We start from the raw sequence: 24,681 nt of genomic DNA, 5'->3' as shown, positions 1-24,681 counted from the left end.
CTAATTTGGGGGTTTCTCTATCTTTTAGAATTTTGGGTTTTTCTCTCTCTTAGATATGAAAATTTGGGAGTTTTTTTTATATTGTTCTGAAAGAATTTAGGATATCACTTTAGCTCCCTATGATCCTAATTGATACTGAATGAACTAATTTAGAATGTTATTTGAGTATTTGTGCTCACTGCCTCACTACCTCACTACTTGCCTTACTGTCATGTTTCACAAATTACAAATATCTATTGTGCTAGTTAAATGTGGGACAAACTATATTGCCTCTTCTTTTGTTCATAAGTTCATAAGATCACCACTTTTCAACTCTTGTCAGAAAGTTACATACAAAACATTCACAAGATAAGTTAGAACGATATGCATTAAACCATATGTTATATTGGTTTTCAATACATTAAAATATATTTTATTATTTTTATTGTCGTATTCATAGCGTATCCATATCTTAGTTTTTTAAATTTATCGTATCCCCGTATCCATATCCCCATATCCCATATCGGTATCCATAAGTGTAACTTATCATACTTGAAAATATTTATTAAGTAATTATATGATTAAAAAGTAGCATCCTTAGTTGATAGAATATTATGAAGATGATTCTTTGTATATTATTTTGCAACTTTTACCTATTTATTAGCTTATTATTTTAAAATATTAAAATAAGATACATAAACTACATACAACTTATTTTTAATGTTTTTATTACTAGCCCACATATGTGCCCTCATATGCTCCCCGCATACTGCATAGGCACAATGCAGTCACATAACTGCCTACATATCACGAATATTTTTCACAACATTAATCCATGTTTCCTAGCACACAAGTAGGTAAGTTTTTTTTTTCTCGTTACTAGCTTGGTGGGCTCCTTTTATTCACAAGCTTAGTGGAAATCCCTTCTCATTATCTTTTCATGACATGTATGTTGTTATCACCATCCTAGGTCCAAACTCAAGTAGAGTCATGTTTTGATCTCAAAACTCAAAAGCTGATCTTAGAATTCTCTATTCATTCAAAGAGAATTTGCTACTTAATATTAGATTGTAATAGTTAGCATTGTGAATAAAGAGAAGCATTTCTCTTTCCAAAAGTCCTTGATGCCTTAGAAATGAAATTTTTCTTGTGTCATGCAAGAACCTAGAACTCTCTCGAAACCAACACAAGCTCGTTGCCTTCTTGTTCTTGTAGGAAGGATTCAAATATAACTTAATTTAATAAAATCTGTCAAACCTCAATTTCTAGGTGGAAGTACTAAGTATTTGGATTATTTAGATCCTTCAAATTGGACGTTTTTGGGCAACCTTATAACTCTTAAATCTTATTCAGAGAAATTAAACTACACCTTGCAACCAATACAAGGATCTTTAATCCAGTAAAGAACAATGAAAGAGCAAGATAAGTTACGAATTCTAAACAAGGCAGAAGATAAGGTACTCATTGACCTGATTCTAAGAAAGTTTTTTACTTTTTATTAAAATGAATAAAAGTTCTAAGAATTAAAAATTGTCCAAAGGTAACTCCTTTATTACAAAAAAGTTCTATATATTCTGTTTGAATTTTTCTTGGATTCTCGCAACATCTTAATGAATTTTTAGTTTTAAAGACGTAGTATCCATGGAAATCTCAATTTATAACCTTCTAAATTGCTTCCGAGAGTCCACAGAGTAGCATCAGGAACCAAACGTATGCGAAAACAGCCTAACCATATAATAGAGAAGTAATTTAAACTGAGCTAGCAAACTTTTATATTTCTTAGGAGTTAGAGTTTAAAAAGATCAAGTTCAAGACTTCAAGGTGGGACTCTGGCCGGCCAGATAATATTGTAACCAATTTTACAATGTACAACCTTTTACAGAAAAGAAACTAGAGCATGGATGATTATGCTGACAAGTTTATAGAGTTGAAATCATATTTGATATAGTATAGCCTACTGTATCCTTGTTATTATTATCGCAGATCCATTTTCGCTCTACGGTACCTCTATTACCACCTGTATATCACTAATGTTGCATCAGCTAGGTTAAGTGTCTGATTTAAGAATAACTAAATCCTTGTTCACTTGTGGAATAAGCATAAGCTTATTATAGTAACCAAACAACAACTTATTTGTAAACTAGGGATTCTGCAAATTTCCATCAAATAAAGAAATATGAAATAAGCCAACATTATCATGAACTAGGTAAACTCCATCTGATCTACGGATTCTGCGAATTTTCTCTACATTAATATTCTTGAAGATCCAAAGACACTTGCCTGCTTATAGCTGCCGCCATTCCCAGGAATGAAGAGAACAGGAACTCCTCTAAGCTTCTTGAGATGCTCTGCAAAGTCGATCTGCTTCCACCCTTCGTGGTACAAGAACAATCCATACTTCCCTGAAGACACATTCGCCGGCGCGGGGATCGGGATATAGGTCGGATACATGTACGTCATCACGCACCCATTCGGGACCGGCTTGAGTAACCCGTAGAGCGCCTCGAGCGCGATCCAAAGCGTAAGGATCACAACAGCTCCAATCCTACACTTCGATCTGAATCCCCCCATCACCCAGTTCCAAATCTGAGCTCAGATCGGAGAACGAACCGATCTGAGCGTGTTTCGGGGGCCAAATACCTCGATCGTGAGCTCGTTATGCTGCGAATTATGCCCTCTAATTGATAAAACAACCCTGGATGAAAGTAATAGAGGTGATTTCGAGTGGCAACGCCAGGAATTTCAGTAGGGGGACGATCCCTGTGTCGCCGATATGCAGCGAAGTGATCTAAGGGTTTTTTTTATAGTATCTCCAATGAAGGCCCTAATCTGCCAGTTTACCGGGAGTAGTCGGTGGCATTACTTTTAACATTCTTAGTTTAGTGAATCATAAAGCATGATCGGAGAGACTGTGATCTCCTTACCGGCGACAGCCGGGAAGATAAAGTACTGGGACATATTATTTAAATACCTCACTGCGAGATCCGACCAGGAGAACGCTGTCACGTAGCGCTCGTTAGACTTATAATGTTAATTAAACGAAAATTATAGAAAAACCCTTGCATGTGAGCATAATATCATTCACAACCCTTCCTTTGACCTTCAAAAGTCTGACCTTTGACTTGTATTACTTAAAAGTTCCACTAAATTAAACTTGAGGAAATTACATTTTATCCCCCCAACTTTGTTTAGCTTAATTTTACAAATTTGTACTTAAATTTAATATATTCTTGACTAAAATATAATCAGACTTTAACTCTACGTGGTATTTGACTTGAATGCAACCAATATTTTTTTATTATATTTTTTTAACATATTTTGATTATATTAGACGTAGAATATAAAAATTCTTATTATAGATAAAAGTTACAAAGCTAACTCTATATGGTACTTGCTCCACTAATTTCCTTGACGATGAGCTGGGAGCCGTTGAAGGAAAGGACTTCTCCCGCGTCAAACCAGCTTATAAAGTTTCCATGAGGTAGATCATGCAATCTGAGCAACTCTTAGTGGGGTTGGGATCTAAGCATTGAGGGTCACTTATAGAAAGTTGATAGTAAACAACATGGGGGCCAGGGGTGGTCTCACGCCCAAATAGCGTGTATGGCTAGGACAACATGGGGGCTAGGGGTGGCAATATGGTCAGATTAGCTAAGTTTGGGTCGGATTTGGATTGGATCAAGATAATACTAACACGAACACGACCCATTTATTAAACGGATTAATTTTTCTAAACACGAACAAGACCCATTTAATGAACGAGTTATATTTTTTATACAACCAATTTAACCCGACACAACCCGTTTAATAAAGGGGTTATATTTTTTATTCAACCCATTTAACTTGACACAATATGTTTAACCCGTCTATACAACCCATTTAACTCGTTTACACCCATTTACAAAGACAAAAAAAAAATCACACAATTACACACTAGCAAATTTACAATATTACTGGAATATTTAGTAAAAATAAATTCAATTGGCTAAGCTTCCGACGAGAGAGGTATCGTCGGAGTTGGCGAAGCGGCGGCAAAGATTGAGGTATTGGTAGAGGCAGAGCTCTAAGAGCTGGCTCCTATGGCGGTGAGCTCCGAATCTGCCAAGGAAGACCAGGTGAGATAGGCGGTTGGAGGAGAGTAAATGTAGCGGAGAGAGGAGGGAGGCCAGGGATGACGCCGGAGAGAAGGCTATTCCTCTAGCATCCCCGAGATCTCCAAATATGCTGAGGAAGTCAAGATGGGAGAGGTGAGGAAGGACCCATTTGGTGCAGTCGGAGAGGCGGTTAGAGAAGAGTGAAAGGTAGCGAAGGGAGATGGGAAGGGCTGAAATGTCGTCAAAGAGGAGGTTGCTCTTGATGAACTACTAGAGAGGAGAGTGAGAGGTAGCGGAGGTGATGGTAGGCAGAGATAAGGACGAAGGCACCACGACCGGATAGATTGAGTGGGTGGGTTAGGATTTTGGGATTTAATATTATGATCCGACCACATGGGTTAATTCGAGTCAAGTCAAGTTAGTTACTTAGTTTTATCTTATTGTTTTGAATTTTAAATAAATCAGATAATCCGCATGTAGATCCGATCCGCTAGAGATTTTACTCCTATAAATAGGAGTGGACATGTATTGATAATTATCATTGGAAGAAATTGGAATTTAGCCAATTATTATTTTCGTCCTTATCTTTTATCTAGCCGTTAAATCCTTTTATCTTTCTAGGAATATATCATAGTCGTAGAAACATCCCAACCTTTCAAACCTTAGGGCCACGAACTATCTTCCCCCATAATAAATTACCATTTTGTGATGGGCAAAAGACATATATTAAGGTGAAAATAGTTAGTATAAATATTGCATGCAAGATATTTTGCTACTAATCTAGGAGACAAAACTACTACAAAAGTGAAATCCAGATATCAGGAAAAATAAAATAAGGACCACAAATGCATTCTTTTACAACCACTATAGAAGAAGAAACATTTTTCTAGCTCACTGTCACACTAAAAAAATTTAACTTTTTAAACTAGATTTAGATATCAAGAACCACAAAGAGAAAAATAAACATATTTTTACAAGAAGGAATCAAACAGTTTCCGAAAACAGAGACAAAAATTATATATCCGTATTAAAAATCATATTTTTTTAACTTAATCTAATAGACAGTACACTACCTCCAAGATATTTGTACTAAAAAAAATTCAAACATTAGGGTACTAAAAAAAATCAAATATTAGGGTTGTCAAAGTACACATTTAATGTATAAAAATAGACTTGTCGTCTTTAAAGTAAAGCTGCTTAGATGAAAATATAGACGATGACGACATAAAGGCGATGATAGGAGCTTAGGGCATAGAGGCGAGGTTGAATGCTTAGATGAGAATGAATGCTTCGATGAAAATGAAAGAGGAAATTAGATTTTGAAATAAAGAAGAGAAATGAAAATTGCCATCGTTTATTCCCTGGTCAAATTATATCCCATCGAAGGGTAAAATGGGTAATTCATATTTCTTCTAATAACAACCAATAAAAATAGAGATTAATGCCACATGGACAAAATAATAAGCCATTTTTTATTACCACCGTCTGCTCTGCTACACCCCCTAGTAGTTTAGGGGTTTAGTTGTAGCGTTTTAAATATTATGGGGCCACTAAGATAATTTCCAATAGTATAGGGAGTGTTACTATAATTAAATCTTAATTTATTTGTTTCTCGACTAAAATTTTCTTTTCGTTTCTCTGTTTGAGATCTTGGTAATTTATTTGAGTTAGCAAATAAGATCATAATTTGAAATACTTGTGGTAGAAGGTATTAGAGTTTATCACATGATATTAACATACAAGTAAAAAAAAGGTAACTTTCGTATAACTTAATCTACATTATAGGCCAACGAGATCGTAGTCCGAAATGACTCATACTATATAAGTATTCCTAGATTTGACACTTAGTTCTACTGAGAGATATTCTCATTTCTTGCAAAAATGAGTCCCAAGTCTATAATATATATATATATTTACAAAGTAAAGATTACTTCGATTATGCCCATATTTATTTTTACTAAAACATAGCTCTTTTCAAAATCAAAAAAAAAAAAAAAGAAGAGAAATTGTAGGGAAAAAAGGGATATATATCTATATATATAGAGAGAGAGAGAGATTTAGGGCTGTCAAAATAATCGAGCCGACTCGAGCTCGGCTTGAATATATATATATATGAATTAATATCAAATTAATATGAATCATCAGATCAAAACCTTTTTACCCATTCAAAATTTTAGCCATTATTTTCTAATATAATTATCTTTATTGTTTGTAGTTTTTTGACACAATTATCTTTGTTACTTGTAATTTATATTTTGATTGCTTATAGTTTTCTAACTCATTTATTTTTAATACTTGTAATTTATATTTTGGTAATATTTATATCTTTATAGTTGAATTAGGTTTTATTTTAAGTTTGATTCAAGCCTAAATTAATTCAAGCTTGCTCAGACTCGAAAATGGTTTGAAATTGATAAGACTTGAAATTGCTAATTGAGGAGCTCGTTTAAGCTTGTTTAAGCTCGAAATTGGGTCGAGTTCGAAATTATTTTAATTCAAGCTTGATCACAAAGACAGACTCGAAATTAATTTTAATCCAAGATGGATTAGAGCCGGGCTCGTTTACACCCCTACTGAGATTATAGCAAGGCTAAAATAATATATCCGATTATTTTACATACAAAAGATAACGGTAACCGGGCCGGTAAAATATATCCCGGTTCTCAAACGACACATGGACGGCTCAGATAATTCCCATCAAGTATATCTCTCTTCCAAGTTCCAACTCCACCATACTTAATAAGGAAGGACAGTTGGTTCTTCTGTGGAGGTGAGTTAAACTCGGCACCGGCTTCACCACTCGTTTCATGAAACCCCCAGGAGCGTTTTAAGCTAAAATGTGGCTAGCATCACAGAGAAGGCATGTGTATTTCAAGCCTTTGTCCTTGTTGAAGAGGCATGTTAAGTAAAATTGTTTCGGAGGAATATGCTATGCAGATTAGGACTTATATTATTAGGCCATCAAATTCATTAAACCTTCTGTTCTTTTAATTTGGGTTGCATATATAAGTTTTTGGGTCAAAAAACAGGATCTAAATTTGTTCCTCGCGAAGAATTCCGGTAATATATTTTTCTTTTGCATCAGATTTCTTGTTCCTTTCATCAATTTGTTCATATATGGTTTGAAAATTTTAACTTGTACAGCCATTTTGTTCATAGTATCTTGTTTTATTTGCACCATAGCTCTGAATCAGTTCTGGGTGGATTTTATTTGAATTGATTTCAGATGATTGCATTTGGAAAATGAATAGTTGAAATGAAGTCAATATAATCTTATTGTTAATTTGAAGGGAGTGGGAATTAATGATGTCATGTTGCATTCTTCTTATTTGCTGTTTCAAAATAATGGAATTGAATAAAATCCATTTAATTTATCATTTATTTTGCATATTCTCATTATACTATTTGAAAGATAATTGAACTAAAATGGAGTTCATATTAAAGAAAAAAAGGAGAAATTATATTTTATCTCTAGTGGTTATGTCTAAATTTACTTCTACCCTATAGTTTTATTTTATATCACTTTATATTTTATGGTTTTATTTATACCGCTTTAATTATTTCTTTTTCTATTATATTTTACTTATCTACTTACCTAATTTGAAGATGCTCATTAGAAATAAAGATAAAAATAATTGGATAAACTTTTTAATACATCTAAAATAATACTGATTAAATTTCAGATGATAAGGATATAAAATTACATATATTCCAATTAGTATTATTTTTAATACGTTTGAAAACTTATCCAGATATCTACAATTTTATCTATAATAATTATTTTTCACTTCGACCTAGTCAAATATAGTAAAAAAAAATAACGGTTTTAATTTGAATATAACTGTAAGAGTAAAGTGACACAAATAAAATTATAGGAGGATGAAATGAATTTAAACCTAACTGTGCGGGTTTAAAGAAAGATTTCATTGTGTCAATTTACCTTATTCTATTTTACTCTTGGTTATCAACAAGAATGTAACGAAATAACCGTTACCTTTCAAATTTAGAAATGAAGTTTGCTCACCCTCAACCTCAAAATTCCATCCAAAATTCTTGTCAAGAAAACCAAATGAGAGATCCTGTAGATGCATGCATTGGGTGAGATAACAATCACATACATATATACATATAAATAAACAAATAAATAAATATATATATACGTATCTTCTTATCGCAGACGCATATATAAATGACGAAAGAAGAACTCGAGCCGGCGAAGATCGCCGTGCCGGAAAATCCCCCGGAGGATGACAAGAACACCGCAATGCCAACAAGCTCACCTTCCAGAGGTCTTCTTTCCAAGCAAAGGAGCCAAAAGAGTAGCTGCTTGTGCTCACCCACAACTCATGCAGGCTCTTTCAGATGCAGGCTCCATAGATCTTCTTTCAACCATGGCGCCGGTGGCTCGGTCGGCTCCGGCCTCGCCGACCTCGCCGACAAGTGACGGAAGCTCTAATGCATACATACATACATATATATATATATATACTATATATATATATATATATATATATGGAGGGCAAAAATGGGATGAATTCTTTGTTACTATATATCTTCGCAAGTCCATCGATCTCATGTGGTTAAAAGAAGGTACGTATCAGATGATCGATCTAAATTCCAAATGCTTGTCAGGCCGGAAATGTAATTAAGTAGATAGTATGTGGCATGTACAACATATAATACTGTCTGAAATAAGCAGCAATCTTACTATCATTTATGTACGTCACTTGAACACAGCTGGGTTATTATTATTTTATTTTTAATATCATGATTTCTAGGAAGGAGGAGATATTTTCTTATCCTTAAATTGTTAGGATAATATTCTAGCGGAAGACAAGAGAGGAACTTATTGATCTTGTCAAAGTTCAAAGGTGAATCGTTGATGCTGATATGTGATGGTAGTGTTTAATTTTCTTGAGTAAAATGGAGAGAAAATTAAAGAAACTAAAGGTGGTGGCTGCTCCTGTATCATCTGTTTGATTCTTTATGCTGCCTCTCAACATCTTTCCTTTCTTACCAACCACGATGGAGATGTGGTACTGAAATTAAAAATGAAGATGAAAATGAAAGTAGACATTATATATTTAGATAGCTGCCTTTTTAACATGATTATTAAAGCATAGTTGCTACCACCACCATTGTAGCGCTGCGGTAGGATGTATCCACTCATAACCGGAGGATTACGGATTTGAGCGTATATGAGCATAAATTTTTTTAAGGAGTAAATTAAGATGAATTGTGTCTGTATGCACTTGTTTTGACTTATTATGGTGTGTGCATGTCTTGATCCCTTTCTTATGAGGATTAACCCATATATCTATCTTATGTATCGAAAAGCACTAGCTTGTATATATAGCCGATAAACCTAGGGGTTCTATATAAATCACAAAATTGAGGTAAATTTCTATCAAAGAAAAATTTGCAATCAAACTTCGTTTCAACTAGATTTTCTAGTTTTGTTTTTTCCCCCACTTACCTACTTTCTTGTTCGCCATGAATTCAAAGAGAGAAAATAGTCGCCTTTAGTCTTCAGACCTATCTGCTTGTAGAAGTTGGGAATCTTCTTTAGAGACATAATTGAGTTATCTTTAGACTTTTAGAAGGAGCAAGGAGAAACTTGTTCTAATAGGAAACATAGACCAATCCAAACAAACTCCAAAGATCTAAAGAGGTAGCCATTCTTATGGACCAATGTTGTCTTCACCGTTCCAAAAAGTTTAAACTATATATATATATATAATCAAACAATTCGAGATATAAATCAAGAGGTCAACTTGTCATGTAAATATGACAATGTGATAGTGCTTAGTTAAACAAGATATCACTAAATTTTCAATTTCTCATTCTCTAATATCACATTACACCTATAACAAATAAGAGTGTAAAATTTTACACTCATAATATACTATGAAACACTCTGCACCCTTTCATAAAGGTAGGAGGCAAATTGCAAATTGATACGTAATTATATATATAAACCTATATTATATGCACACAAACAAAAGAAAAATAAAAATAAAAAATGAAGTCAAGGTAGAACTCAATTGCATGCATGCAGAGAGAGAGAGAGAGAGAGAGAGAGAGAGAGAAAGCAAGCATCCCAGATCAGCCAGGGAGCAAGAAGGGAGACAATGTCTAATGGAGACATGGCCAATAAGTAGCCCCCCAGAATCCGAAGAACAACCTCGACCGGAGGAATCGACTGTAACGTCACTGTCGACGGGCATTCGAGGGGTGGTCAGTTGATCCACTCGGCCTGCCACCACTGCCTTGATTAGAACACACATGCCAGACAGCAGATTAGATATGAGGGAGGGGAGGGGATATGGGTCATGGAATATACCTATAGCTAGTGGAGTAATGGGGGCCTCCATACTTGGATCTTTCCTCTCATTCTCGCTTCTTCTCCCCCTTCTTCTTTACCTCCATGGAGTAGCTCTTACTTTATTGGATTCAATCATAGAGCACCCAAATGGAGTAGGAGACGCCTTTTGGCATTTCAATGAGCTTATGATGATGATGTTTAAGGTGGTGGAATATTGCTATATGTCTTTTATGAACACAAGAGAAAGAAAGAAATTTAAAAAAAAAAACCACTTGCACTTAAAGGTGTAGTAGTAGTTCTAATACTTTAGGCTAATCAACCTTAAATATTTTGTTTTTGTTCTTTGAATGAAAGAAAACTTATTGCCAACTCTTCTTCTTTTTCACATATTTTCCAATTAATTAGCTCCTCCTCCTTTTCTTTAGGTACATGGTGAAAAATAACTATGGCTTAAAAAAGAAAAACTGGAATATGTCAAAAAGGATGAAAAAAAAGAAGAGAAAAGAATGCTAAAGATATTAAAAAATAAGACTTCTTTTATTTTATTTTTTCATTCCTCATGTCAAGCGACATATTGAGATGCTTTCTATGTAAGAGATGATGATGATATCTTGCCATGTTGACTATGGCAACTTGATCGCTGTCCTACCATTTCACAAGTAGAGCACTCTCTCTCTCTCTCTCTCTCTCTCTCTCTCTCTCTCTCTCTCTCTCTAGAGGGGGAGATTCTTTGGCAGGTTATGGTTTCATCTCAAATAAGTTGAATCTCTGGGAGCATATATTGGGATTGAGGGAGATCTCTTATTTGTCGGCAACCCAACTGCTTCCTGTATTTAAGGTGGGCTTTTGTTTGTACAAATTATATATTAATCTCAACCTTGTCTCTCTCTCTCTCTCTCACTCACTCTCTCTCTCTCTCTCTCTCTCTCTCTCTCTCTCTCTCTCTCTCTCTCTCTCCCTGTTAGTATGTTTATATGACATCTCACAATTGAATCTCAAGAGAGTTTAGGATTGAAGGGAATCCCCCATTTTTCTTTCTTGGTGAGCACTCTCTTTATATACATTAGATATCTTATATATATATATATCCCACAAAGTTATTTTTGATTGATCAAGAGGTAGCACTATCAAGTTGGCAGATTAGTGTTGGAAGTTACATTATATTTCTTTTGTTGTTGTTATTTTGCTCTTTCTGGGCTTTGTTTTAGTGTCATGCTTTTAGATTAGTTTGCCATGGTGCAAGGCCACTACGGCAGAGATTGCTATGCTGTTTCATCTACCAAACCATGAACTTTAATTCCAGGTACAGCTAGCCTTCTCTGCCTTTAGGGGCCATTTGATCAAGAGGTCATGGTATTGCTACTGATCATGAATGAACAACCTACTTACAAAAATATGTGATCTCCAATAGGATCAATTTTTTTTTGAAACAATATTTGCTATTTGTGGACTGTAATCTTTCTCTAGATATGAACTTGTTATGTGGCTGATGCAGATAGGCAGAGATCAGAATTCTCCTTTCTAATTTTGGAGCACTGAAGAAGCTTTCCATTAATGCTCATAGATTTTATAAATGTTTCCATAGAATTCTAACAGATTAGAATGAGGCACATTTGGTGCTAAATTCCTGCTCAGGACCACCAACTTCTCCTTTAACAAGATTTGTTATCCAAGTGCTAGCAAAAGATGAACTTGATGCATTGAAGTTCATCGTCGATCGCAAATGAATGCGGCATAAAGTTGTTTGTTCAATGAATCAAGCGCGCCTCGAGGCATTTTAATATCTCCCCATCATTCTCAAATGGGCACTAAATAATTTTACACATGGTGTCCCCATTGTGCAGGACGAATGCAAGGGACTAACTAAAGAGGAGGAGGTGGTGGTGATGATGATGGTGGCATCCTTGTTGGATAAGAGGTAGAGGTGAGTACTATTCCATTAGAAGCTTGCACAGAGGAGTGAGTGAGTGAGTGAGTGGCATAATAGGCATTGTGGGCTATTTAAGGTCCCCACCGTTCTCACTAAGATCATAGCTTTCATGGAGGAAACCTTCTTTCCCGCGTCCTTTGGCATGAGCTCAAATGATGATAGGTTACTTTTCTTGCAATCTTCCCTCCCCTCCCTCCCCCTAATCTCCATAGTTGGATTTTGGTAAATGATGAGCTTTCTCAAGACACAGTTGCTTGATGGTCCCATATGTTTGTTTTTTTTTAATCATTCAGAGGTGATATGTAGAGCACTAACAACACCAGATCTATGCAATCCTGGTGGTTGGATTCTTGTCTCCTTAGAAAGTTGCAAACTGTAATGCGTTTGATCTAAGCAGCCTGTGTCACTGATCAAGCCAACAAAGCTGTGGAGTAAAAGGATGAGACTTTTACTTGGTTGGCCACAAGTCCAGATCACCCTCAACCAAAGTTTAGGTGAGATGAGGGTCAAATCAAAAGAGAAGAATAGAATAGAAAAGAAAGAAGAAGAATTGTAGCTTTCATTTGAGAAACATATAGGTCTTGTCCATCAAAGATTTGGTAGATTAATGGATAAAATCTAGTCATTTCACTGAGATGCCATAAAGTTCTTGGACTGCTACAAATGAAACCAGATGAAATAGAGCTCAGGGTAGCCACAAAACCTGAAAGAATCAAATGCAGAAAGGGGTGGTGTGGTCCTAAAAGTGCATCCCTCAATTTCATCAGTGAAAGGTCTCTTTATCTTTTCTTCTTTTCTAAACTTTAGAGAGCATCTGATCCAATATTCTCATTAGTTTGTCTACAAAGTGCAGTTTCTCTTCTTAAGTTACACATTCTTCAAGTGACTCAATTCCATTTGAGACTACTACCTACTGAAGTTTTAGTTTAGAGAATCGAAGAAAAAAAAAAAGAGTTTATTTACCAGATTCAGCCATGAGAACTTCTAGAATTAAAATGTTTTGTAGAGCTAAACTTTTTCAAACACCTTCATCTTATCATATATGGTTTTCATGAAAATAAAAGTAGAAAGTAAGTACTATTCACATTATCAAGTTAATGGCATCTAACTTTCTTTTCATTTCAAGGTTCTAGGACACTCAAGGAAGGCAGGCAAAGTTGGCAATCGATAGTAAGAGATCTCATGTCATTAATTGGAGGAAAACATTGATAAAGATGAAGTATATGAAACTTGGAACAAAGCCTGACACATTCTACACAGAAGAGGCTGTGAGGTAAATCATTCTTTCTTTTTCTGGTTCAGATGAATTTGTTTGCTGTAAATATGCAGCAATGCCTTGAACTAAAAGGAAAGGTAGAGTTGTGAACATGTTATATTATCGAAAAGAAAGCTACTGGTTGTGAAAACAAAGAAGATACTCTAAAGTTTCGACTGCAAACATGATTGCTAAATATAGAGATTCAATTTATATTAACTGATCAATAGCTCTAAATTATATCGCAGATCAGTGCTGTCGGACGTGCCAACAGATCTAATTGTACATGTTAATAACACTAAGTACTTACTGCATAAGGTACACTTATCACTTTCTCCCTATATTTGTCTGTTTGATTATTTCTGAGTATACTTAGATCCAAAGCAATTGTAGGAGGTTAAATCATGAATTCAAAAACAAATTTGGCACTTTGCTGTTATTTTCCAATTATCTGTTGATTAGTTCAAACTCCCACAACACTAATCCAATGATGAGAAATGGGAAATGAGACATGAGAATGAATGACTTCAGAAGATTGGTCACCACACCTAAAAGTAAATTGATCACAAGATCTTAATAGGCTTCAACTCCTTATGCAAGGGCATCATCAACGAGGCCCAATCCCAGCCTTTTTCATAGTAAATAAGCTCAATTTATCGTCCTTTGGGATTTTGCTATTTTATTTAAACTACAAGCCTAGTGATGACACTGAATCAAATATAGATTTACTTGGGCCTTTTGACTTAGAATATTGTCCTTCTAATCTTAGATGAACTTTTACACCTCAGGCCTAAGGGACTTGCACTAGCTCAGGAAAGTTAAGGCCGTGACTTCACTCAAATAATTGGCATCCTTCAAACTGCTTAAGAAATAGTATTTGTAGATCATTTGGGGATAAACGAATAGTTCTACTTCACTGTTCAATGATTTTATTGTTAGGTTGTTAGCAAAGTAAATTATCAGCATAGCTACAAACAAATACTTCATGCATGTTATTTCTATCATTGCATTTATGTATAGTTCTCAGTGGCAGACGCTACAGTTCACTGCCTGATGAAAGATTGTAATTAAAAACATAAACAGGAAGAACATGAAGCCTTTAATTCTTCTACTACTTCTAGAGCTGATAAGAAAGTTCCATGAGAAATATGAGCTCATTTTTGTGTACTTTGTCTCGGGCTGCATGGGTTTCCTTGTGCCTGCCACTTTGAGATCCAATACCAAGTTATATTTATATTATGCAATAAACCTTTTCAAGAGCACAAATATCTCAAACTAGATCTTTTCCAAGGACAGTGCTGGAAAAAAAAAAATCCTCTTTGTGTCGTTTCTAGAGAAGTTAAAGATGCATAGAGTTATCCATAAATGATGCACAGTTGCAAGTTTTACAGTCACGCTAAATGCCTACATGACAACATCTCATCATACACTAACTAAATTAACAATGTTTTGTTTACCTTCTAGTAGTCCAAAGCTTTTGATTTGAGCTCTTCTTAACTGTAGTTTCCACTTCTTCTGAAGTGTGGGCTCCTCCAACGCCTATGCTCTGACACCGACGACGAAGCAGGCCAGCCAATCCCAGTTGCTCTACATGACATCCCAGGTGGTGAAGAAGCCTTCGAGCTCTGCACCAAGTTCTGCTATGGTATCACCATCAGTCTCAGTGCGCACAACTTCGTGCCAGCAATCCTGGCAGCCAGATTCCTACGAATGACTGAGTCGGCAGCCAAGGGCAATTTAGTCATGAAGCTCGAATCGTTCTTTGACTCATGCATCCTTCAAGGCTGGAAGGACTCGATTGCAGCATTGCAGTCTGCTTGGAAGTTATCTGGGTGGTCAGAAAACCGCATTGTGCAGCCCTGCCTGGATTCGATAGTTGAAAAAATCCTTATTCATCCCTCAAAGGTCAGTCTCTCATCCATGATCATGTAAACTTTTCATTACAATCAAGCCTAAATCTCATCAAGCTCAGTCAGCATTGAAATAAAATCGAGCTGGGCTCCTTCACAAGTGATTCAACCAATAATTTGAAGCAAACATTGTGCTAAAGCTTGTAACGAGCAGCTTGATAATCTTGAGTAAAAGAACACTGAGCTTTCCCTGGCCATGGATTGTTGTCCAGGTGACATGGTCCTACACATACACAAGGCCTGGCTACAACAAGAAGCAGCATCAATCTGTACCTAAGGACTGGTGGACAGAGGACATCTCAGAGCTCGATCTCGACATCTTTAGGTCGATCATCTCCACCATACGAGCAACAAAGGCACTCCCTCCACAGCTCATTGGGGAGGCGCTCCATGTTTATGCCTGCAAGCACCTACCTGACCCACGCAATTCCAAATGGCCAGCCCAGAGCTCTATGGCACGTGCTGAAGAGACCCTAGCCAAGCACCGGCGTGTGCTCGAGTCCATTGTTAGCATGATTCCTTCTGAACCTAGCTCAGTCTCCTGCGGGTTCTTGTTAAGATTGTTAAAGGTGGCTAACATTATAGATGCTTCACCATCCACTAGAGCTGAGCTCATTAGGCGCGCGGGTCGGCAATTGGATGAAGCTAATGTGACTGATCTACTTGTCCCGCTACCTTCAAATCCTAAGTCGTACGATGTCAGTGCAGTGGAGGCAGTGATGGATACCTTCTTGGCACAGTTCCGCCGATCAGTGGCTCCTGAAAACAGTGAGAAGATGATTAGGTCGATGTCAAAGGTGGTGAAGATCTTTGACTCGTACCTGCAGGTCATCGCACATGATGCTGATCTCCCGGTGTCAAAATTCATCGATCTTGCCGAGTCATTGCCAGAGTTGGCAAGGCAAGAGCATGACGGGCTGTATCAGGCTATTGATACTTACCTTAAGGTGATCCATTCAACTTCTAGCTACAAAGTGGCAACAATCAATAAATTTTCCATAGTCATGGTTACTATGCAAACCAAAGATAAAAAGTGAAATTAAATACCAAGTGCTCAAAGGTATAAGCATGTAAGAAAACCTGCTTATATAACATGGCTAGCTTCTGCATCCAGATTCATACTTTGTGATAACAATGTATTTGTTTGTTGCATTGATCTCTTTAGGAACACAGAGAGCTAAGCAAGGAAGAAAGGAAGCAACTCTGTAGGATGATAGATTGTCGGAAACTGTCACCTCAGGTGCGTGCACAGGCTATAGCAAATGACCAGATGCCTCTCCGCACGATAGTGCAGCTTCTGTTCATAGAGCAGGAGAGAGCTGGTGGTGCAAGTGGAAGCCGAGGAATCCCTCTCGATCAATCAGTGGATATTCTGAATGCTAGGATGGCAATGGAAGAGGAAAGATGGTCAGAACAAGGCCATGGAGGAGGACAACAATTGAGGCGAGAGTTGACACAGCGTGAAAGAACTGATAACATTGTGATCAATAGATCTTCTTCAGGATCAAAGGTAGCAAAGAAGAAGGAGATCTTAGAGGAGAAAGGTGCAGGTATGGTGAGCAAGTTACAAACTAAGTGACAAGATGGAGCTGGACAGGAAAGAAGAACCCATATCCCATATATTTCTCCACCAGATTCTCATTTAATTGATAATTGAATAGCTCTCTTGATTTTTCTTTCCTTTTCAATTGTTGGTTAGAAATTTGAATTATGAATAGCTTGTCTGGGAGAAACATTCTGTAATTACTTGGGCTATTTGATGGATGATAGATCATACAAGCTAGGAATTCCCTATAAATATGAGATAAAGTTATCATAGCTGCTTACTCATAGAGTTCCTCCGGAAGAGCCAGTGTTCTGAAAAGATCTAAAAGGAAATAGATAACTAGAGAAAACAGGAATATGAAAAAAAGCACACATGTAGTAGTGACTGTAAAAGAGATTTCCTTAAGTCACATGAACAATATCAAGTTTCTTATGTTAGTCATTAATGTTAATTCACAGCTGGGAAAATTATCCCTGAGAAGATTACTACATAGGTATTTTACTCCATTAAACACATTGTCACTTTCTGGATTGTCTAATCCACTTCACTAAAATTTATACTATATATTTTTTAATAGTTACAAGCAAAGTTTCAAGTATTAGAATCGGGATCGAGATCAGCAGTCTACAAAAACAATATGTATCAACAATATCGGTAGTATTGGCACTTTGTATCAGCCTATATTTTAAAATAATTTTTAAATTGCAGAAAAATTATAATTTTTTAGAAAAAATAATAATATATAAATATAAATTATCCATATATAAAGTCTAAAAACTAGATGACACATACAATTTTTTTCAATCTCTATCTCTCTCCCACTACTTTTCTCTCTTTTCCACTAATTCTCTCTTATTAACTCTCTTCCTCTCCAACAGAGTTTTTTCTTTTTTTTCTCCACGTTTCTCTCTCCCTTCTTTTCCCTCACCCTCACTGACTACCACCTCTCTTCCTCTCCAACATAGTTTTTTATTTTTTCTCCACGTCTCTCTCCTTCCCTTCTCGTCCCCTCTCTCTTCTTCCTTGTCCCTCTTACTATCGCAACCCACAAACTCTCTCTTACTCATTCTCTTGCTCCCTTTCTTTCTCCTTTTTTTTTTTAATTTACCCTCTCTCTTCCTCGCTCTCTTTCTCTCTTACCGTACCTATCTCTAGCGAGATCGACCGACCCTGACCCGAAACGGATCAAGTATCAGCCGATCTGACCAATACCGAGCCAAAACCAATCCATAGACTTGTTTCAACCCGGGATCAGCTACGACCAATTCAGATCGGTTTTGGCTGATCCCACTTGGGATCGACCGAAACTAGGATCCATGCTTACAATTTATAACAGCATAGACAAAACTTGTAATTTCTACTGCTATTTTCCTACTTTAAACTCAATTGCTCTAAAATGATAATAGTGAAATTTACCAAAAATGAAGAATGCTAACATAGATGGCAAGATTATTCCATGTTAGAGAGATGTTATTAGATAAACCAATTATTATTTGGAAATCTGCCAAATGATTTGCAATCTATGCACTTGTGATGTGTTTCCGGAGAAAGAATCTCTCTAATCTGTGGACTGGAATATATAGCACACAACTTTTTCCATTTTAATTACTCTGTACTCTGCAGCAAACTTATATTGCAAGAATATTTATTCACTCAGTCTCATGCAAAAGACCTTTACAGGCAAGGATATCAACTTCCCAAATCTTTCTCATGTATTTAGTGACATCATTATGAACTATAGATTTAACTAAGAATTGCTGAAAAATCATGAGGCTATATGCACATACCGGCATACCACAGTAACCCTACCAGGACTATGACCAACAACCTAAGTCATATACTGCAAATATGAAAGAGAATCCAGCCAAAAGAAGACTTTGAATTACCAAAATAACCAACATTGAGGAATTGGGATAATCTGCATCATTTGTTTGCAAGGAGAAAAGTTCAGAAGAAACTCAAAGTTGTATTAAAACTTGTTCAACAGACTCAACTCAAATTCTAGCCAATTGCTCTTCACGATTAAGAGGATAAAAAACTCACAAAGTTTTGAATGGAATTGCTTGGCAAAATGGATGTCCTTAATCAACTGAACATTCAGTTTCCTTCAAAAGGTGGATAGTTTCTCTAGTGAGACAACAAGACAACCATATTATGGTGGTCTACAGAGCTGGTGCTGTAGCCTCTTCAGGTTTCATTGCATAGAACAGATCCAAGACATCAGCATGGTTACGAACACTTCCAGGAGATTTAGAAAGTAACCCATGTGCAACTTCATGCCTCCCTTCTTTGAACAACCCTTCAAACAAACGCAAAAACACCATTCTTGATGGAAATTCCTTCAGAGACATTGACTTCAATAAGTCTGTAGCATCTTCTACTGTGCCAGACTTGGAAATATAGTCAATAAATGGGTCAATGTAAGGGGGAAAACCATGACTTTTCATCAAAACAAGAAGACTGCAAGCTTCTTTAGTACTTCCTTGACTGATCAACCTTTCAATTAAGAACTTATATGTGCTATGCCATGGTTTCACGTTATACTTTGTAACTACCTCCTTTAGAACCTTATGTGCTTCCTTTGCTTCTTTCTTCTGGCAACACCCGTTTACCAACACCTCAAGTGCGCAACCAACATCTTCTCCACCTTTCCTTTCAACCATATTGCGAAAACATGACAATGATTTATCCAGATTACCTGCCAAAGCGTGTTTTTCAACTATAGTAGCCCATGCTGTTAAATCCAAATTATATCCTGCTTCTTCGACATCAACTAAATACTGGAGGGCTTCATCCAAAACCCCAGCATTACAGAGTCCAACAACAGCTTTAACATGTACCGAGCTATCTGGTGCGAAACCCCCTTCCTCCATGGCCCTTAAGACCTTGTCACACTCAGCCAGTTTGTTAACACTCCTCAAGGATTTCAGAACTCCATCAAAAACTGACCCTCTGATAGAATCCCCAGCACTTCTGAAAGTACTAACAACTTTTGTAACCAAATTCAGATCAAGGTCTTTACCCACAATGATTTTCTTCAGGAGGAACAAGAAATCCTGATCTGTAAGCTTCTCTGAACCCTTCATTGCAAACTGATACAAATCCACAGCAGCTGCAAGCATCTTCCGCTTGTGAAATCTCTCTGAAACCTTGACATATGTCTCCTTCTCCAAATCATAACCCCCATCTCTAATCTTACCAAGAACATCCCAGAATTCCTCAATGCAATCTTCTCGGCCCAATACCCTAGCCATGGCATTATAAACCTTACCGTCAACTTTAAAAGATGAATTCCCCTCAACCCATCGGAAGAACATCAAAGACTTCTTAGGGTATTGAGCAATCCTCTCCAAGACTGCACAAACCAAATCCGACGACAAACTAGCACCCAATTCATCTAACTTCTTTTTCATAGATTCATAGCCTGAATCAGATTCTTCCACTGATCTCAGAATCCGACAAATCATAGGGCACATCCTGCCAGCGACATTCTCGTGAGAATTAAGAAAGTACATTTCCTTCAACAGATTCAAATCTTTCACTATACCTAGCTTCTCAAAACTCTCCGACACATTCAAGTAGGTATCTTTCGCGATTCCAAACCCTTTTTTCTTCATGATCTCAGCCAAACCCCAGAATTCTTCCGTCATGCCCTTCTTCCCAAGAATCTCCAGCATCAAGTTATAAGATTTCGAATTCAATCTGAGTTTTCCATCACCCGAGACCCAATCGAAGAACTTGTGAGCGACCTCGGGGCTCCCTTCGAGATCACGGAGCAGCGAGTTCGTCATTTCGAGGTCCAAGGCGAGGTCAAGCGACTCCATTTGAGCCCTGATCTCGTCAGAACCGATCGGCTTCGAGAATATCTCGGCAACTATGGCGGGATTCTGCTCCTTGCGATCGACAGCAGGGATCGAAGAGAACCAACGGAGAGAAGAGCTAAGGTTTTGGGATGCTAAGAACTTCACCTGGAAATCCGGGGGTCGGGTTCGAGGGCAGTGCGAAGAGATTTGAGAGAGATTTCGAAGGATCAAAGACTTCCATGCGTTCCTCATTGTCCGGGAGAGTTGATCTGATCTAGGTCTAGGGTTTCGGGAGAGGTGGGAGAGAGTTAAGGTTAGGGTTTTAGGAGGGATTTACGAGCTCTCGTGCGGCGGACCTACTATTAAGGCAAAAGAGCAGGAGATGAGGAGGAGATACAAGAGTCATTTTGACCAAACAAGAACTCTTTTTTAATTTTACAAACTTAATACTAAAAAAGTGATATATTTCATTGTAACCTTAAATAAAAGGTTAATTCGAAAATGCCAAGGATGGCAAGCACAGTCCTCCGATTGAATGTTAGTGGAAGCAAAATTGAACTGGGCCGGCTAATTGAACCAGGCCATTTCTTGAGCTTCCGCCCTCCGGCCCAATATTAAAGTCGGTTCGCAGTTGGCAAGTTTCCTCGGCCGGCTCACTGATAAGTATATAATCCATTTTTAATCTTAAGTTGGTTCTCTTCCTTTCCCTCGCGTTTGCTTGCAGGATTTCTTCCCCACAAAAAAGGTATGCAAATTTAATCCGCCTTCCTCCCTCTGTTGCTTTGAATTCCAATTTGGGTTGTTCGGTTGATTCTTTTCTTGCTTCGAAGTGGGAAGGATCGAATCTTTTGTGGTTATGTTCTTTGTCAAATTTATGTTTTTTTTTAGCATACTGATGGAGTTTGAGGAATACACAGTAGCTTGAATTTGGCTATTTAATAGGTGATTCTGTACTCTAATCGTTTAATCTAGTTTTAGATTCTTTGCAATTTACTCCTTAGGGGTGTGTGTGTGTGTGTGTGTGTTTTTTAACTTTTTTTTCCAGGCATGTAGGTGAAAAGATTATCTTTATTCTAATTTTTTTTTTCATAATTCATCTATATGTTCTTGATAATTTAATTTGTCGATCTGGATATTAAAATTAGATGAAATTTTATTGAGAACATTTTAAGTTTTAAATCTTCTTGAACATTGGGAATTTAGGTAGGGCCAAACTGAGAATTTATACCGGTTATATGGAATGTTGTTTGCGGAATATTATATTCTTTAAGATGGATGTAGAGATGTTGGATATTATTGATGTCCTCTTAGAAAATGTTTTTTTCCGTCTTCTAACAAAAATGCTTGGTTTGTTTGCAATTCTAGCTCAATCTTTGTGCAATGGCTCTATCATCTACAACTGTGCCTACATTTACAATTTCATCTGGGAGCTCTCTAGGTACATCATTGTTCAATATAATCATTAAGCTGTGAATTCCATCAACTAAGGAAATAAATTCTTTTCCATTTCTTTTGTATTTTTCTATGATTTATTTGGTCCGGTATCCCTACGAAAATGTTTATATTTTTAAAATGTTCCAGTTTTTTTTTTTATTATTATCTTGGATAATTGTAAGGGCTTGTTTGATTATGTATTAAAAACAATATCTATTGGATTATGTATTTTACCATTCGTGTAACATTTCTCTTGCTAACATTCCTCACTATGTTGAGGTTTCAGTATTCCTGATACCCTACTATGTTATCTTAATATGTTACACAGTATACTTAGGCTAGTGTAAGATGATTTTGTAACCATGTGCTTGAATGTTATATGCTCGTTAAGGGCCTTCGGACTTGTATATCTGGGTCATGTTTATGTCAATTATGCTAGTCATATTAGTTTGTCTAAAGGATGTCTATGATGGTGCGATTCTTATCTAGGCATCCATTTCCTACAAGTTCATATTTGGTTTTTGGGAGAATTATGTAAAATGCCAATACTATTCTAGGAAACCTAGTTCTTGGACAAGAAAATGTGGAGATTTATGATCATATAACATAGTAATAATTTTTATGTGGATACTGGTAAAATAGAGAATTTTGAATTATTTATGCTAAATGGAAGCTTAGGGTGGAGTTAGCTAGCTTCATTATAATTTAAATGCACCAAAATGCTAGTCAACTGTTGGTTCAAAAGAGATTGGTTTAGTCAAGACACAGTGAAACAGAAAAATGATGAACTTTTCAATAAGTATGATTATGTTGTGAAGGTTGGATTGTCTGAAAAGTTCAGGAATGGGAGATGAGAACTATAAAGTATCAGATGTAGTTCATTGGAGAAATATTGTGAGGGACTAACTTATAACTATCAATGGTTGTCTTTGTGTATCAGAAAACATATTAAATTTATAATAATACACTTAAATGATTTCAGTAATAGTTTGATAGTTTGATAGTTTGAAATCAAAATCTTATCCATGGATCGTCAAAATAGACTTTTTTTTTCCACCTTGAGTCCTAGAAGTACATTTTCTGCTAGAAGTTCCTTTCTGTTATCCTGTATATCATCATCCTGGTCAGGAGCATCTTTTTGAGATCGTCTTTAATCTGAAAAGAATGGATAGGTGGGAAGAAACTTGCTAGTCCTCTTGTGTTTAAACTTAAAGTGGTCTTTCTTGGAATCTACTCTATCTGGTTGTGATTGAGAAAATTAAGTGATTAACTAATTGTTGCTCATTCTCTGATTATTTGATTTGTCTCTTGTCGTCGGTTAAAGTTAAAAAGTTCACAACTTTGAAGTCGATGCTTAAGTTGGAAACTTTGATGCAAACAAGCAAGAAGAATTTCACTTCAGTGAATAAGTTTAACAAAACAATTAACTAGTGTATCATAGATAAGAGATAGAGACAACAAGGAGCAAAGAGATAACCAGAAGAAATCTATCTTTCAAGTTCCCAAATATTCTACTGATATCTTTTGAAGTTAAGAGTAATGAGACAATGACAAGGATATATTATAGAAAATGGGAAATTTCACACAACAATAATTGTTCAACTAGGAAGCACGGATACTTCTCCTCTCGATGTGTTTGTATCGAATACGATACTCATCAGATACAATATTCGTTAGATGCTTCCGTAAAGTATCCAATTTTTAAAAAAAATAAAATTACCGTTGCAAATTCTTCTTAGATTTTTCCTTGAGACTTCCATGCCTCCAACCAATATGAGTCAGAGTGAAGGAAATTATTACCTTTCATTCACTACCATATCTAGAAACTTTTATTTGTGAATAGCGGCATGCTTCTGCATCTCTAGGTGGCCTAATTGGAAAACATGTTACAGTGTAAATTTCTTATCTATAAATTGATATTGTTTATATATTTTACATCTTAGTTAGTAATATGCTGTGTAATCTACAAGACCTTTTGTTACGAGTGGTAGTTCTTTTTAGTGGATAAATTGGAAATCTCAGTATATAGACTATGATACAGTGACAATAATATATAATCCCTCAATTTAAAAATTGCAACTACAAATACACCATGCTTAAAGAGCAGTTCAACAGCCTTCACAATATATGAACATTGACTTTGCATAATTAATAATGTATTATGTTCTTGAAGTGGTTGAGTCACCATGGGAGCAAGTTCTCTTTTACAAATTAATTTAGATTGTATGGTATAATATAGTGTGGAAATAATTTGTTTTCATGATTTTGAGCATGTGTTCTCAAATTTTTGTATGTTCTATTGATTAAAGTAATTGCCCCACCTATAGGAGTCAATTGTGGACTTCCTTTTCTGGGGAAATGTGCATTTAACACTACTTTTTTTTTATGTATTTATGGTTTATACC

At 36.3% G+C, this 24,681-nt stretch overlaps 3 protein-coding genes across 18 annotated transcripts in view; 1 reads left to right on the top strand and 2 right to left on the bottom strand.

Moving 5' to 3' along the window:
* Positions 1-2,774, bottom strand: part of LOC140766731 (uncharacterized) — a 35,426-nt gene extending 32,652 nt beyond the window's left edge. For 2 of the 4 annotated variants that reach the window (XR_012105493.1, XM_073106313.1), the window contains exon 1: positions 2,260-2,772. Coding sequence is in view for 2 of the 4 variants with exons in the window: in XM_073106313.1 (XP_072962414.1) it covers positions 2,260-2,550 (291 nt within the window). In the remaining 2 variants the exon portion in view is untranslated. Of the gene's footprint in view, positions 1-2,259 lie in introns of all 4 variants that reach the window. The other 2 variants (XR_012105494.1, XM_073106314.1) reach the window with 2 other exon arrangements.
* Positions 2,775-11,081: 8,307 nt separating this feature from the next.
* On the top strand, positions 11,082-18,015 carry LOC140766746 (BTB/POZ domain-containing protein At5g47800-like). Of its 11 annotated transcripts, none has more exons than XM_073106352.1 (7): positions 11,082-11,236; positions 12,243-12,322; positions 13,455-13,601; positions 13,832-13,901; positions 15,087-15,488; positions 15,706-16,553; positions 16,659-16,776. In XM_073106352.1, the coding sequence occupies exons 3-6, from the start codon at positions 13,543-13,545 to the stop codon at positions 16,528-16,530; spliced, it is 1,356 nt and encodes a 451-aa protein (XP_072962453.1). In that variant the 5' UTR covers positions 11,082-11,236; positions 12,243-12,322; positions 13,455-13,542; the 3' UTR covers positions 16,531-16,553; positions 16,659-16,776. The 11 variants fall into 11 exon arrangements, with proteins under 11 accessions (XP_072962453.1, XP_072962451.1, XP_072962446.1 ...); XM_073106350.1 differs by having other exon boundaries at positions 11,093-11,236; positions 15,105-15,488; positions 15,706-16,440; positions 16,659-18,015; XM_073106345.1 differs by having other exon boundaries at positions 11,094-11,236; positions 12,243-12,316; positions 15,706-16,440; positions 16,659-18,015.
* On the bottom strand, positions 16,326-21,259 carry LOC140766745 (small ribosomal subunit protein mS81 (rPPR8)-like). Of its 3 annotated transcripts, none has more exons than XM_073106339.1 (2): positions 19,083-21,259; positions 16,326-16,460 (listed from the first exon to the last, which is right to left on the bottom strand). In XM_073106339.1, exon 1 carries the CDS (start codon positions 21,092-21,094, stop codon positions 19,202-19,204), a length of 1,893 nt encoding a protein of 630 aa, XP_072962440.1. In that variant the 5' UTR covers positions 21,095-21,259; the 3' UTR covers positions 16,326-16,460; positions 19,083-19,201. The 3 variants fall into 3 exon arrangements, with proteins under 3 accessions (XP_072962440.1, XP_072962439.1, XP_072962441.1); XM_073106338.1 differs by lacking the exon at positions 16,326-16,460 and adding an exon at positions 16,735-16,872; XM_073106340.1 differs by lacking the exon at positions 16,326-16,460 and adding an exon at positions 18,843-18,957.
* Positions 21,260-24,681: the final 3,422 nt, after the last annotated feature.

Source organism: Typha angustifolia, chromosome 9, assembly GCF_048772165.1.
Source record: "Typha angustifolia cultivar Huaian chromosome 9, ASM4877216v1, whole genome shotgun sequence".
NCBI lineage: Eukaryota > Viridiplantae > Streptophyta > Magnoliopsida > Poales > Typhaceae > Typha > Typha angustifolia.
The sequence above is the reverse complement of the archived record's forward strand: the minus strand, read 5'-3'. Positions and strand labels throughout refer to the sequence as shown.

What these genes read in the sequence shown, in the direction of transcription:
- LOC140766745 (XM_073106339.1), bottom strand. Translation starts at nt 21,094, where the DNA reads ATGAGGAACGCATGGAAGTCTTTGATCCTTCGAAATCTCTCTCAAATC.
- LOC140766746 (XM_073106345.1), top strand. Translation starts at nt 13,543, where the DNA reads ATGAAGTATATGAAACTTGGAACAAAGCCTGACACATTCTACACAGAA. An exon ending in TACACAGAAGAGGCTGTGAG is followed by an intron (nt 13,602 to 13,831) that starts GTAAATCATTCT and finishes ATTATATCGCAG; the next exon opens with ATCAGTGCTGTCGGACGTGC. An exon ending in TCCTTATTCATCCCTCAAAG is followed by an intron (nt 15,489 to 15,705) that starts GTCAGTCTCTCA and finishes ATTGTTGTCCAG; the next exon opens with GTGACATGGTCCTACACATA.